We start from the raw sequence: 17,121 nt of genomic DNA, 5'->3' as shown, positions 1-17,121 counted from the left end.
GATCTCTTAGGTTTCATGTATGATCAGGAAGGTCAGTAAGTGTTCTTGAGCTAACAATCACCTTCAAGGTTTTGGCTTTCCAGCTAAACCAAACTAAGTATAATTTCAAGGCATTTTATAAAAAATACTTACACAAAGCAAGAGCTTTGGATCTGCATGAATTAGTTTCACCATGGACAAGAGGAGATACTTATAGCTTCTTGTCTCCAGGTCTGTAGGTTTTTCTTTAAATTTAAGGCTTGTTACTTTTTCTTTAAATGTAAGACTCTAAAAACAAAAACATGACATTCACCTTGTAAGAATCAGACATCAGAATCAGGATAATAGCTATTCAGCTTTTTCAAGTAAATCTATTTTTAAAAAGCTTTGAAAAATAAAGGACATATTTTACACCACCAAATGTGCAGTCTTAGTAGAAACGTTCCATAGGAAGCACAAGATGAATATAATTAAGCTTGAAAAGCAAACAAAAATTATTTTTGCAACATTATTATATAATCTAATAAAGTTTAAGTGAAAATCTGCTAAGGTACTAAAAGCTTTAATATAAGGTTGACTCCTATGTTAAAAACAATTTTTCAAATGTGAAAATATTAGAGATAAAATATTTATTCTATAGATCTCACAGATACATACAGTAAGCAACTCATTTAACAAAACATCTCATACAGGTATACACAAATATTTCATAGAATCAATGATGTTATCAACTGTAAGATGCATCATCATTTTATGTACCACAAGGAATGAAAACTCACTGTCAACTGTAAGACATCATACAAATAAGATGAACCCCAATTTCAGAAATGTTAAATAGGTACTTCTTAGAATTGATGAAATATGCTATACAGGCAATCTCTGTATTTAACAGTTTAACTGTAAGATTTTCTTTTTCCTTTAATGGTATTCCATCTCTCTCAAGTTACAGAATGCATGTATTTTGCCTGAAGAACATTGATAAAACAGAGAAAGAATTCTTTGAGAAAAATTAAATCATGGAAAATGTGTTTCAATTACAGAGATACTATGGCAGATGCTGTGTTAATACTATAATTATGGATGTTATTCAACTGGAAATCCAACAATTATATTCTGGATCCAATACCACCTTTCTATCTGTTCTTACAAAACATTTCCCCTTTTCCTTTAAAAGGAAACAAAAATGTATGCTTTTGACATGTATGTTTTTATATGCAAATACACAGGAGAATATCCAGCATCTATGGACTCATAATAAAAATGTCCTTGTAAAAGGCTGACCTTCAAAGGTAAAAAGTAGAGATGCATATCTATAACATACAGCAATTATTGTCAATGTTTACATGTGAGAAATGCATTTGTTATTATGCCCAAGAACACTGAAGGTTTTTGTCCTCAGTGTGGAAGAAAAACTATCTAATATACTACAGGAATGTCACTACAGAAAATAAATAGCAAAACTTACAAATAACAAGTTGCTTTTATATTTATAATCCCACAACAAACGTCCTACCAAATACATTTAATAAATGCTGTTTTTACTGTTTGCTCCCATTAAACTTCTTTTCATTCTAAGTCGAAGTAACACTGTAGATCAAGGTAAAACTTTCATTAAACAAATTTATTTATTAAAATGTCACTAAGTGTAACTGTTCTTCCATGATGCAGCCATTGCACAGGAAAACGGAGCAGAGAACAATTAGCAGATATAAAAATTATCCACTTATTAACCATTTCCAGAAAGTAAATAATAGTTTGATAATATTATATCAATCTCAGATAGCAGCATACAAATTTTGTTCCAGCATGGCTGCCTAATACAAAATGTAAAACTTGAAAAATTCTACACCACTCACAATTATTAACTTGAAATAGACTAAAGACTTAAATGTAAGATTGGAAACCATAAAACTTCCAGAAGAAAACAGAAAAAAAAACCTCCTTGACATGAGTCTTGGCAATGATTTTTTTTGTATATGACACCTAAAGCACAAACAACAAAATAACAAGTGGGGTGTTGTTTTTCAAACTAAAAAGCTTCTGCACAGGAAAAGAAATGATTAACAAAATGAAAAGACAACCTAGGGAATGGAAAAAAATGTGCAAATCATAAATTGATAAGTGGTTAATATCCAAGATAAGTAAAGAATTCACGTATCTCAACAGCAAAATCCAAATAATCCAATTTTTAAAAGGGGTAAAGGACACGAATAAACATTTTTCCAAAGAAGACATACAGACACATGAAAAGGTACTCAAATCACTAACCATCAGGGAAAATGAAGTCACAATGAGCTATCACCTCACACCTGTGAGACAATGACTATCATCAAAAAGACAAAAGATAACAAATGCTGGTGAATATGTGGAGAAAAGGGAACCCTTGTGCACTACTGGTGAGATTTAACTGGTACAGCCACTAGGGAAAACAGTATGGTGGTTCCTCAAAAAATTAACAATAGAATTACCATAAGATCCAGCAATTCTACTTTTGGGTATTTGTCCAAAGAAAATGAAAACACTATGTCAAAGATATATCTGCATTCCTATGTTCACTGCAGCATTACTTACAATAGCCAAGACATGGAAACAAGTGTCATGAAACTGTGGTACATACACACACACACACACACACACACACACACACACACACACATAATGGATTATTATTCAACCATAAAAAAGAAGGAAATCCTGCCATTTGGACAACATGAGTGGACCTGGAGGGCATTATGCTAAGTGAAATGAGTCAGACAGACAAAGACAAATACTGTATGATCTCACTTATATGTGGTACCTTAAAAACAAAACAAAACAAAAAACAAACTCATAGAAAAAGAGCTCAGATTTCTGGTTACCAGACACAGGGAGTAGAGGTTGGGAGAATTGGATGAAATGGTCAAAATATACAAACTTTCAGTTATAAGGTAAATAAGTACTGGGGATGTACAACATGATGACTATAGTTAACACTGCTGTATGGAAACTTGTTAAGAAAGTAGATCCTGAGTTCCCATCACAAGGAAAAAACCTTTTTTTCTTTTTTTTTTGTATGTATATGAAATGATAGATGTTAACCTAACATATTGTGGTAATCATTTCACACTATATGAAACTTAAGTTATTATGCAGTACATCTTAAACTCATATAGTGCTGTGGGTCAATTATATCTCAATAAAACTGAGGGAAAAGACTTGAAAAATTTAAATAAATTTTTCAATTCAAACACCTTTTAATTAGTGACCATTAGTGGGTTACCTAAAGTCAAAAATAACATGCTAAAGAAGAAAGATATTTCTTGGCTAGAAATGTAAGAAAAATAAACCATCCATTAGTTTATTAATTAATCTTCCACATTGCAAACAATAGTAGGAATCCAACCTGGTATATGCACATTGGCCAAAGAGGAGAGGCAGTCGTGCCCAGGAAAAAATTCATGAATCAGAGTACTCAGGTGTTTATGAAGGGCCAAAACCATCTGTTAAGTTAATTAAGGCCATGACTGAATTATAGGCATGTAGGAAGCATGTGCTGAGCCAGGATCCCCTTTAAGAAGGAAAATTTTCGTGCAGAATCTACACATATTATTAACAGGCTATCTTATTTTTAAAACATAAATGATTAGTGCTGAGATAAATATCTCAAATTTTTAAAAATACTACAAAAGTACAAAATGGAGAAGCTATGGCTCAATGTTCATATGGAAAAGGCTAAAGAGTTTAAATGATTAAAAGCTTAATCTAAAATAATGCAATCCTTGACTGTATTAGTAGAAACATCATATGCAGACACAGAAGGTTAACAGTTTTCATCAATTATTATACCACATCTAGAACACTAAACTCAGACCTTAATATGTCATTTTCATTGAAAAAAAGCAACGAAGATTCTTTCCAGAAGAGAAGCATACCAGATGGAGGAGGGTTTTGAAAGCAGGTCAAGTAAGAAATTCAACAAATATGTACTAGATGCCTACGACATGCCAGATACTGTTCTAGGGACCAGGAACTGGGTGCTGGACAAGCCAGACAAGGCTCCTGCTTTCATCAAGCTAAAACAAGGGTAGGGGAAGACAGCTGAAGAACTGGAAAGACACTGGACTGAATGTTGACTATTTACTAACCATGTGATGATATGTCTTTCATTTAACAGTACTTGTGCCTCAGTTTCCTTAGCTGTAAAAACAGAGGAAACAAAGTGCATACCTACACACACTTTTGAAGAACCCTTAGCAGTACAGTATAACTTTATTCAAATATCTGCAGTGCTGTCTTTGTGTGTGCGTGTGTGTGTGTGTATGGAGCTTGTTTTCTTTATTTGATCTCCTGTGCCGCTTCTTTTTTTTTTTTGATTGGAGTATAGTTGCTTTACAATACTGTGTTAGTTTATACTGTACAGCAAAGTGAATCAGCTATACATATACATATATCCCTTTTTTTTTGGAGTTCCTTCTCATTTAGGTGACCACAGAGCACTGAGTAGAGTTCCCTGTGCTATACAGTAGGTTCTCATTAGTTACCTATTTTATACACAGTATCGATAGTGTATATATGTCAATCCCAACCTCCCAATTAATCCCACCCCCCCTGCAGTGCTGTCTTATGGAAGAATCAGAAGGGTTCTCTAGAGCTCCAAAAAAAGAGAGAGGATTATGATAGGTGGGAGTGATAGGGACATGAGTTGATCTTGGTTGGAGAAAAATTTTTAAATACTTGGCTCTTTACAGAAAGAAATTTATCCAAATCCAAAATACACAGTAGTTGTAAAGCCTAGAAACACATATTATTTTAACTTGACACAATGAAATCCTTGATTAATTCTGCAGCAAACTGAAAGCTAAGGTTTATCAGAGCCACAAATTATCTGAGGCAATGCAAATAAGAACAACCCACTGAATATATCCTATCATACAGTGGCTCTCAACTGGGGGCAATTTTGTTCCCCAGGGAATATCTGAAAAATGTCTGTAGACATTTTTGTTTTTCATGACTGGCTGGGGGGCAAGAGATGCTGCTGGTGTCTAGTCGGTAGACGCTAAGGATGCTGTTAAACATCCCACAATGCACAGGACAGTCCCCTACAACAAAGAATTAACCATGCCAAAATGTCAGTAGTGCCAAAGTTGGAAAACCCTGATGTGAAGTATCTCTAAACCATTCATTATGTATATTTGACTGTTTCCAGACTTTATGGGCACTGTACTTGGCTCTTCATTAGAAGTTTTCAAGCAAAACCTACAAGACTGGCATCTCTGTGACTGTTCAGCTCATCATGCTTCCCCAGCATTAACAATGTGCTTGGCAGCTAGCAGAAATTTGATACTTCCTATGTGTTGTCAGACTGTTCACTCACCAGGCTTAAGAGAGATAAGATTCACCTTAAGGATCATCCAAATTGAAGCATTTTCTTATCCTAAAAAATTATTTCATAGTAGATTTGATGATTATTTTCCCTGATAAGAGTATCAGCCAGAGCTTGGATGGGAGGGGAGTTTGGGGGAGAATGGATACATGTATATGTATGGCTGAGTTGCTTTGTTGTACACCTGAAACTATCACAACATTGTCAATCAGCTATACTCCCATATAAAATAAAAAGTAAAAAAAAAAAAAAGAGTGTCAGCCAGGAAGCTGTCCCTTGGCCATTATGTACAAATACATATACATATAAAATTTCACGGACTTCCCTGGTGGCACAGTAGTTAAGAATCCACCTGCTGGGCTTCCTGGTGGCACAGTGGTTAAGAATCTGTCTGCCAATGCAGGGGACATAGGTTCAAGCCCTGGCCCGGGAAGATCCCACATGCTGTGGAGCAACTAAGCCCATGTGCCACAACTACTAAGCCTGAATTCTAGAGCCCGCAAGCCACAACTACTGAGCCCACGTGCCATAACTACTGAAGCCTGCGCACCTAGAGCCCATGCTCTGCAACGAGAAGCCACTGCAATGAGAAGCACGCCCACTGCAACGAAGAGTAGCCCCCACTCACCGCAACTAGAGAAAGCCCGCACACAGCAACGAAGACCCAACACAGCCAAAAATTAATTAATTAATTAATTTTAAAAAAAAGAATCTGCCTGCCAATGCAGGGGACACGTGTTCAGTCCCTGGTCCAGGAAGATCCCACATGCCGCGGAGCAACTAAGCCCGCGAGCCACAACTACTGAGCCCACGCGCCTAGAGCCCGTGCTCCACAACAGGAGAAGCCACCGCAAAGAGAAGCCCGCACACCAAAACAAAGAGTAGCCCCCACACCACAATGAAGAGTAGCCCCCACTCTCCACAACTAGAGAAAGCCCGTTCACAGCAACGAAAACCTAACACAACCAATAAATAAATTAATTAAATTAAATTAAATTAAATTAAAAAGTGAAAATTCTAACTTCCCAGAGGATATTTGGAATGAATAAATAGGTCAGTAAATAATTTTTAAAGTTTATTTTAAGTCATTTTCTAAAACTTTTCAAAAATGAATGTCAAGTTAATAACATTTAAGTAGCTATTATTTATGTTTATCTCCAATTGATTTATACTTGGATTGAAATTTTCATTTTTTTAAAAAATTAAGTACTTGGCATTACAAAAACTAAAGATAACTTTGCATTTTATTTAATAAAACATGACTGCCATGCTCTTTTGGCTATAATTTTTTGGGCTAAATAATCCCAAAATATATGGTGTAGCAAACTTCTCTATTTGAACATCTAAGATAAACAATCCTCAGAAACAATGGCTGACAACTGGATCAGACTGAACTAGAACTGTATAAAACCAAAATATTTTACTGACTGAGGGAACTTGGAAAAAGAGATGTATGCCAGGAAGAAAGCTGTTTAAATTATCTTTTAAGTGTGAAGTGGCTAATTTACTATTAAAACCAATAGGTGAAAACATGTCACATGCCACATTTTCATGTGAAATGACATGATGTGACTATAATGGTAACTATACACAGAAAAGTCAAAGAAACCAAGGACTTTTCTGAGGTAGTTACAATGGTCATACATACAGCCACTGCCCACTGCCATGCAAAACAGTGACTGGTTGGCATCTGACCATGTGAGCGACAGTAGCCAAAAAGAATAGAAAATAAGAAGCAGAAGACAAAGCACTACCAATCGATGTCAAGAGTTGCCATGTATAATACTCCGGCTATACATGAATACCAAGAAATGACTTCTACCGTCTTCTAATTGTCTTTTTAAATTGGTTCTATTTGAGTTTCCAAATTAAGAGTATTAATCTGTGAGAATGCTTATTTGAAAATATCTACTTTTATTAAGTTTAAACAGAGTCAAACTTTAATATCAAAGTGCCTATCATTTTTAATGTGCAAAGCATGTTTAATGAAATATGAAATATTTTTATTTTAAATATAAACTTTAAATTTTATTTGTAATTTCCTGTGTGCAATATTCAGCATCCAATGGGCAAAACTGTGCATTAGTAGGAACATTCACTCTAACCCAGGAGTCAGCTTCCCTTACTCACCCCCAAAAGATGAGGAGCTAATCAAAATATTTTGATTCATAAGGAAAGATTAAAGGAAAAAGAAACTAAAAAAAGAAAGAAAAAGTGACATTCATTAAGACTTTAACAGCATTTTGTTAGAAAATATCTCTAAGAAAAGTAAGTTAAACTCACTGAAATAGTGGAAAACATACATCATTAACTAGTATTGCAACAATATTGCAGTATTCAACATACCACAATACTTACCGAAAAGAAAGGTCTCATTTGATTTTCTAAAAAAATCAAAACAGCAAGAATGGGATAAAGGCACTGAAAATGCAACTGCAAGAAGGTGGAATTCAAAATTCACGATTAATCTTACCGGTGCCATTCGTATCGCTGGGTGCGCTCCACAACCCTGGACTGCTTTATGAAGTGTTTCACCAAACATATTTCGAAGTTCAACTGAGTGACAATATACGGCATCAATCTTAGGCCACCAATCCAATGCAGACTGGAGAAAAACAGAGACCATAAGAAAGGAAAAGTCCAAATTTGCATGAGTTATATGCTCTGGTAATCACTGTAGTTTTATGGTTTATCACTTTGTGAGAAATTTCCTAAGACCATGCAAACACACACTATGATTTCCAAAGTCTTCAAGTAATGTCTTTAATTCAAACACCAAACCATACATCTATTTTAAAATATCATAATGAACATGAAACAAATCCCTCACTACGTAAGCGTGAGCATTTGAGACTGTCTTTTCTCACTGATAATTTAGTGAATCTGAAAAACAAAGTTTTTAGAGGGCTAATTCTGTAGGCAATCTTTTTCTTTTTTATAAGTTTAATGTTTTACACATTTCAGAAACATATGCATATATAGTATATATTTCCCAAGGCAAGAATTCTATTATCAGTTTTAAAAGAGATTAGTGGTTCAACACAGTGTTGAAGGAATATGTGATAAACCATTACTTATATGCCTACAGACAAACAATGATAATTACAACATGAAATTAGTAAATGAGATAAAGCTATTAGTAAACCTATAATCTTAAATTGATATGCAATGATGGCACAATACATGAGAAGACTAACGATCACCACAAAGACAAAATGATCATAGCTAAATATTTTTTTAAGTAATTATTTTATGTAAATATTTTTCTACAGTTTAACCTGTTTATTTAGCTTTGATTCTAGTTTTTAGTGCCTATTTTATTTGAAAGTGTATCTTTTACTTTTAAATGAATTAATTACTATATTATGGAAAATGACAATTATGAAAATCACTAAAACTATTAAGTTTGTCTATCAGTGAATACAAAAATGACTGGATGAATTTTCACTATATAGAGAGAGTATGCAAGGAATAGGATGACTTAAAATACAGGCTTCCAATTTATAAAACTCCTGCTATAAGAAATACCTGAAAGAACAATTTGAAACACTAGATAAGGGGATGTGATAGCTTCACATCCTATGCCCAAGTTCCTTCTACTTTGAAACTAAGCTAATTAAATTCTCAACATTTAATTTTTTTAGCCATAACTCTCAGAATATTTACAGTAGCATCAGGTTATATTACCTAAACCCCAAATTTTGGATTACAAACTCTATTTACTGTATAGTATACTATAAAACCAATTTATAAAATACAATCAATACTGAACTCCATTTATGAAAAAACTCCTAAGTTATGAGGGAAGAAATACTTTTATTTGGATAGTATGATTGTTTCTATTTTTCTCTCAAACTCTTAATTTACTTCCTAACAAATGATCAAGTTTTATTAGTTTCGTTATATAATGAATTCTTTAAATGTTAGTCAATCTGGTCACCTGACTTGCACAGAGCAATCAATACACCTTGATTTCCATATATCTACTAATTTATACAGCTTGTGTTAATCAGCTTAAAGTAACAAAGACTGAATAATCACAAAATGCTTTGAGGTAAGAGTCCTCACTCTACTGACCCTATAATATCTTGTCAGAAACTGCTGAACTAAAGACATATGCATCCCATGTAACATCCTATCCAAACTACTATGTCATTTTGACAGCTGCTGAAATTGTATCATGGTACCAGGTATACCCTATTAAATAACTTGATTTTAACTTAAGATTTAGTTATTTTCAAAATTTCTATTTTTCATAATATATAAAATCATTCATTTTAAAGTAAAATTTAAAGATACACTTTCAAATAAAATAGGCACTAAAACCTAGACATTATGTAGTTGGTAAAAATTTTAGTTTTCCAAGCAGTTATTAAATGTGTCCTTTCTGAAACCAGTCAACTAAGGTAGACTTATTCTTTTTTGTCCTTGAAAATTCTAAGTTCATTGCCAAACAAATGGCAATACTTTCATAATATAAGCAAACCATGTGGCAATTCTTCAAGATTATTTCAATAAATTTCACATGCCTTGGAAATAATTTCTTCAACCAAACCCACTCAATAGAATGAGATCATCTCATTCTCAATATGTGAACTATCCATAAGTAAACTACACTCAACTGCCATAAGGAAAAAACAATACTAAGTACTATACCAGCTATAGCATGTTCCACTGATGGGAGAGATATTTGGTTCATATATGTATATATTATTTCTTTAACTGCCCAATTATAACAACATATCTAATCTAACCTAAAGGAAGTGTATAAAGATTAAGCACATAACACAGATCTTTTAACTACAATTCATATCTTATGGCATTCCGTAATAAAAAAGGTGATGGTACTAAACGTACCATTTTAGAAACTGATAAAAGCTTAAATTATAATCAAATTCAAATAGTGACTGGATTTTCAGATTTCTTAAGAAGAAACAGTGGACTCTTTTAGACCTAGACACAATACTTATGAACTGAACATGAGTATGTTTCACGAAAGCAAAACAAAACTGCAAACATCATTACTACTTCTATATACACCCTCAAAACCACATCATTTATCTAATTTGAGAATGTGGTAATTTTAAAAAATCTGTGAGCTGGCTGAAAAAGCAAGAAAGAAGAAAACTTATGAGGTGTATTGAACCAAGAATCATTTAAAAGGAAATCTTTTTTTTTTTTTTTTTTTTTTGGGCGGTACGTGGGCCTCTCACCGCTGTGGCCTCTCCCGTCGTGGAGCACAGGCTCCGGACGCGCAGGCTCAGCAGCCATGGCCCACAGGCCCAGCTGCTCCGCGGCATGTGGGATCCTCCCGGACCGGGGCATGAACCTGCCTCCCCTGCATCAGCAGGCAGACTCTCAACCACTGCGCCACCAGGGAAGCCCAAAAGGAAATCTTATACTACAAATAAATTTAAGATTAGGAGTCCAAATATCTAAGAAAAATTTTATGTGATTTCAAGACAGGATATTTCCATAATATCTACATTAAGTGAGATTCTATAACAGTCAATTCCATAAATTAGCATATTTACTTTATACACAGTCCTTTTCAATCAGAAATTACTTCAGATTCAATATCTCTTAGCCTCAAACCAAAGGAAAGAAAAACCCTAACAAGAAACAATTTATCAAACAATCTATTGTAATAAAGTATCATTATCTAAGGTCCAACTATAAAAGATATTTTATAGACTCAAATTTATGTTCCTTTTCAAGCTAATCATTAAAAGGTTACTAACACTTAATATTTTAAAAGTTAGTCAATATAGGTTTTTCTTTATAAAAATAGATTTCGTATTTATGTGGCCTCTGATACAGACACACTCCACCTTCACACATGCAGTACTCATTAGAGTACAGAAGGATGCACAACCACTTCACCATATACATTGAGGCATGCATGAAGTACCACTCCAGGCATGCTTTAAACCCACAAAGGAGCAGCTCAGCCACTTACAGCAGTGCCAAGTCCATGCTTGAAAGTGCTCTATATATTCAATTGTAGACAAAAATATTTCACAATTAAAGTAACTAGCCACAGAGTATCAAAAAAGTATACACTTGGGTTTATTAAATACAAGCTTTAAGCATTTATGTAAACCATCCACTCTAATAAACAGAATGTTTTTAGTATTATAAACCAAAGGAGAAAAAAGTAATAGTATTTTATTTCTGAATTACACATAAACATGAAGGGTAAAAGTCATTGTTTTTAAATTAATGGCCTTGAAAGTAAACAAGGGTACAATGTCTTAGCTCATTACACTGGCAAAAGCAAAATAAAAATTTTTCTAAGTTTTTAATACAAACATACCTTATCTGCAATGTCAGATTCATTAAAATTTCCCTTTTGCAAAAAACTGTAGTTAATATTACTTCTACCTATAACTGATCCTCAACTGAGAGAGGAATCATTCCCTTAGGCATTTTTAGTTATTCATAGTGTCTGGGGGCAGAGATGGGAGAGGAGGGAAGTGGCAAAAAAGGTATTTAATGAAATGAGGACCAGGGATGCTCAATGTCCTACAATGCACAAGGCAGTCCTGCATTGTAAAGATTGTCCTGACCAAAAATGCTACTTGCACCCCACTGAGAAAAACCAAATGTGTCACTACATAGTTTTATTAATAGTTATTATTCCTCTGCAGGAATGGATAAAAGAAAATGTGGAAGAATTTGATATAGTTCAATACATCCAAGGTAAATGAAGGTGAGAAGGATATTTTTAACTCACTAGAGACACTCTTTTAAAATGAAATTTGATTATAAAGAGGACAAATATACCCAAGTTATCAATGATTAAAGTCCTTTTTAAGGGAGGAAAACAGGAAAAAGTTGAACAATTTACACTTACGTGTGAATATCTAAAAATGGATAAAAGTGGAGCTATGGTAAATAACACTTGAAGACCTTCAAAATATGATCAGAAGAACAGAATTTTTTAAATCCATGGTCCAAATCTAATACGGTTACTATCTTTCTACTTGATGTACTCACATCAGAGTCGAAGGTTTCACAAGTACCTTTTAATAAGTTTGCTTATTTTGTCTGATATGCTTTTATATCATGTAAACGCCTCTAAGTGTTAATGTTTCACTTGTTTAAGGAAGACTAAAAAGTGCAATCAAATATGGTCTCACCATTTTTTTTAATATACATAATGCGCTACAACATAAATACTACTACTTTTAACTTAAACAGTAAGGTGACAAGTAAGAACGTATCAAATGCTGGGAAAGGGCTAAGAGTATTAAAATAATATGTGAAGAGCTTTGGGATGAAAATGTTAAATTATATTTTCAGTGGCATTGTTCTCAAGGGCTTCTGATCCAAATATCTTTTAAGTTTAATCTTTCCAAAGGATCCCACTAACTCCGTCTTCCTCAATAAGGGCCCTGAGGTCAAGATTAAATATGAAAAATACAATTGTATATCAGTTATTAGATAGAATCATGTGTAAGAAATCTTCCTATATCATACATCTAAATTCAAAATCTTTTGTAAACCAAAAACGTCTTTCTTAAAAAGAAATAAAAAAGGAGTAAAGAAAAAAAATTTTTAAGTAATTTAGCAATACCTTTTGGACTTACATTGGTGATGATTCGATGGAGTGAATTTACCAGCACATAGTGAAATGTAGAAGGGGAATTCTGAGCCAGACAGATCTACAGAGGAAAGAAAAAAAATGATTATTACTTTTATGAGAAAAATATATAGTAATATATATGAGGACAAAAGGAACAACAAAAAGAAAGTTTTTTTTAAAATAGAATAAATTTTTAAGGTCTTTAAATTAACTTTAACATATAATAATGAGCAATACTGATAAAGGTGTAATCTATTCATTTTTCTACTCTTTTCACATTTAAAAGGATCAACAGCATCAGTAAACACAATTGGATCAAAACCAATGCTCTCACCTTAAAGTGTTGGTTGTTGTGAGGGCTTATACGAAAGCAAGAAACAAGGCAGTCAATCATTAGATCCACATCTGCAGGCTGACTGCCTCTTGAGAATGGTTTACTTGGATTAAAAAGCAGGTTCTATGAAAATCCCAATAGAAAACAAAAGCCTTTAAACAGTCATGCAGTATTTTTTCTACTAGTATTTAATAATAACACATCATCCACACAGATGGCAGTAACATTTAGTTCCCAGACAAAGCACTAATATTGTGGTTCATCAGTCTGACAAAATTCAAAATTCTTACTATACCATATATGGTTCCTTTCAGGCCCAAATTTCTACATTATTTTAAACACAAGTCTGAATATTTATGCTAATTTAAGAAAACGGGTTCATTCTGTGTTTTCTTCATATTCTAAGCCACCTTATGTAGCCAGAGGAACAGTAACAAAAGCAGGTCCTAAGAACTTAATAAAAGAAGACTCAGAACTTCTGTGTTGCAATGATCTTTGACAGTGATCTAGTATACTATTTATACTACAAGTTTATTCTTCATTTAACGTTTTTTAAGTTTGTATAAGAGAAACAATAAGCATGTTACCTTAAGATCAACCACCATGGACTGAACTAGTAAGAAGATGACAGAGTTATCTTCCCAATTGATGTAAGTACTTGCTTTACACAGTTTGACACAGGCAATTGCAGCGCTTTCAGTCAGCTGCCTGCTTCCTCCGTGGCCGGCAAGTGCTTTTCGTAGACTGTCCAGAAACAACTTCTACAAAATTCAAATACAGCAATTAGATAATATGTGCAGTTTCTTAGATTTCAGACTTACTTAATAAAGTAGGAAATTAGCCTCTAAAAATTATACTCTAGAAACATATAATTGATATTTGTGGTTTTAAATTTCATAATTTAAGTAGCTGTCATTTAAATGTTTCTTGAATACAAAAAAAGGAACCTGTTCTTCCCTTTCTTTGTTGAATTATTAAAGGAACATGAGAAAACATCCTTCCCAAACAATGCAGTTGACTTCCCAACCCTGAATTTAGCTGATCAAATTCTTTTTTTTTCTCTTTTTTATATTATCTTTAATTTCTAAATATTATAGTTTCTTGGTTAATGTCTATCTCAAATTGTTCCATCTTTATCTAAAACTCCAGGCTATATTCAAGCTTCAGCCTTCTAACTAAGGATATATCTAAGGTTGTTCTAGTGCTCTAAATTCCATTCCTCATAGAAAGTTATGCATTCTTGTGATCTCAAGCCCTCTCTACAGCTCATTAACAAATTTCTCCCTTTGGCCTTACTCCTAACTGAAAATAATACATCTATACTTACACACCTTCTCGAATATAACCTGCCAAAAGCTAAACTCACGCAACAACAGCAGAATATACATTCTTCTCAAACACACAAGCAACAATTTCCAGGATGGACCATATGTTAGGCCACAAGTCTTAATAAATTTAAAGAGATTAAAATAATATATATAATCTTTCTGATCACAATGAAATGAAACTAGAAATCAACAGCAGAAGGAAAACTGGAAAATTCACAATGTGTAAAAATTAAACAACACACTTGGTCAAAGAAAAAAACCACAAGGAAAGTTAGAAAATATCTTGAGACAAATCAAAGTAAAAATACAACACACCAAAAATTAAAGAAAACAGTGCTAAGTGGAAATTTTATAGCTGGAAACTCTTACATTAAAAAAGAAGAAAGTTCTCAAATCAATATGAAATAGAGAATAGAAAAACAGGGGAAAAAATCAACAAAATCAAAAGTTGGCTCTTTGCAAAGGTCAAGAAATTTACAAACCTTTAGCTAAATTAAGAAAAAAAGAAGACTCAAATTACTAAAGATCAGAATTGAAAATGAGGACATTACTGTTTTTACAGAAATAAAGATTATTACACTATGAAAAATTATACACCAACAAACAGGATAATCCAAATGGGCAAATTCCTAGAAACACACAATCTACCAAAACTGGCTCATTAAGAAACAGAAAATCTAAATAGAACTATAACTAGCAAGGAGATGAAATCAGTAATAAAAAACCTCCCTACAAAGAAAAAGCCCAGGATCAGACGGCTTCACTGGTGAATACTCTATCAAGTATTTAAAGAAGAATTAACACCAGTCCTTCTCAAACACTTCCGGAAAATTAAAGGAGAAGGAACACTTCCTAACTCATCCCATGAGGCTAGCAATACTCTAATATGAAGGCCAGACAAAAACACTGCAAGAAAACTATGGACAAATCTCCCTTAAGAATATCTATGAAAGAATCCTCAACATGAATTAGCAAACCAAATCCAGCAGTATAGTAAAAGGATTATATACTATGACCAAGTGGGATTTATTCCTAGAGGACATGAATGGTTCAACAACAAAATCAATCAACGTAATACATCACATAAATAAAATGAAGGGAAAAAAATCATCACCATTGATGCAGAAAAAGCATTTGGCAAAATTCAACACCCTCCAACGACAGAAACACTGAATAAGCTTCCTCAACATGATAAAAGCTATATATGAACAACCCATAGCGAACATCATACTTAATGGTGAACAACTGAAAGCTATTGGTCTAATATTAGGAACAAGATATGGACGCCTGCTTTTGCCACTTCTATTAAACATACTAGTGGAAGTTCTACGCAGAGCAATTAGAAAAAGAAAAGGAAATGAGAAAAGAAAAAGAAATAAAAGTCATCCAAACTGGAAAGGAAGAAGTTATCTCTGTTCTCAGATGACATGATCTATATGTAGAAAACCTTGAAGATAACACACAAACACACAAAAAGCCTGTTAGAGCTAATAAACAAATTCAGCAAAGTTGCAGGATACAAAATCAACACACAAAAGTCAACTGCATTTCTATACACCAGCAATGAACAATTTAAAAAGGAAATTAAGAAAACAATTCCACTTATGAAAGCATCAAAAAGAATAAAATACTTAGGAATTAACCAAAGAGATGAAAGACTTGCACAATGAAAGCTATAAAACAGTGCTGAAAGAAATCAAAGAAGATATAAATGGAAGCACATCCCCTGTTCAAGGATTGGAAACTTAACACTGTTAAGATGGCAATACTATCCAAAGCACTCTACAGATTCAATGTAGTCCTTATCAAAACCCCAATAGTGTTTTTTGCAGAAACAGAAAAACCCATCCAAAAATTCATATGGTATTTCAAAGGAAGCCAAAAAGCCAAAACAATCTTGAAAAAGAAGAACAAAGTTGGAAGACTCAAACTTCCTGATTTCAAAACTTACTACAAAGCTACAGTAATCAAAACTCTGTGATACTGGTACAAAGACAGACATATAGACCACTGGAATAGAAGAGAAAGTGCAGAAAGATATCCTCAAATATATGATCAAATTCAGTGGAGAAAGTACAGTTTTTTTCAACAAAGAGAGCTGGAAAAACTGGATGTCCACAGGCAAAAGAATGAAGTCAGAACCTTCCCTTATTCTATATACAAAAATGAACTCAAAATGGATCAAAGATCTAAACAACTAAAGCTATAAAATCCTGTAAGAGAATATACAAGATAATCTTTACAACACCGAATTTGGCAATGATTTCTTGATATGATACCAGAAAAAGCACAAGCAACAAAAAATAAACTGGACTTCATCAAAATTAAAAAGCTTTTGTGTATCAAAGGACATTATTGAGGTGAAATGACAATCCACAGAATGAAAGAAAATATTTGCAAATCATATATCTGAAAAGGGATTAATATCCGCAATATTTAAAGAACTCCTACAACTCAACAACACAAAACACTGTGAGTGTACTCAACACCACTGAACTGTACACTTAAAAAGTGTTAAAAGGGTAAATTT

The 17,121-nt window shown here is 33.4% G+C and overlaps 1 protein-coding gene across 10 annotated transcripts in view; it reads right to left on the bottom strand.

Annotated features, from left to right (window-relative positions):
* NF1 (neurofibromin 1) overlaps window positions 1-17,121 on the bottom strand; it is a 275,690-nt gene that overhangs the window by 151,417 nt on the left and 107,152 nt on the right. For all 10 annotated transcript variants that reach the window (XR_010937319.1, XM_067714878.1, XM_067714880.1 and 7 more), the window contains exons 9-13: window positions 13,851-14,024; window positions 13,264-13,386; window positions 12,934-13,008; window positions 7,815-7,946; window positions 133-267 (exon numbers count right to left, since the gene is read on the bottom strand). Coding sequence is in view for 9 of the 10 variants with exons in the window: in XM_067714878.1 (XP_067570979.1) it covers window positions 133-267; window positions 7,815-7,946; window positions 12,934-13,008; window positions 13,264-13,386; window positions 13,851-14,024 (639 nt within the window). In the remaining variant the exon portion in view is untranslated. The remainder of the gene's footprint in view (window positions 1-132; window positions 268-7,814; window positions 7,947-12,933; window positions 13,009-13,263; window positions 13,387-13,850; window positions 14,025-17,121) is intronic.

This window comes from Pseudorca crassidens, chromosome 19 (genome assembly GCF_039906515.1).
Source record: "Pseudorca crassidens isolate mPseCra1 chromosome 19, mPseCra1.hap1, whole genome shotgun sequence".
Classification (NCBI taxonomy): Eukaryota; Metazoa; Chordata; class Mammalia; order Artiodactyla; family Delphinidae; genus Pseudorca; species Pseudorca crassidens.
The sequence above is the reverse complement of the archived record's forward strand: the minus strand, read 5'-3'. Positions and strand labels throughout refer to the sequence as shown.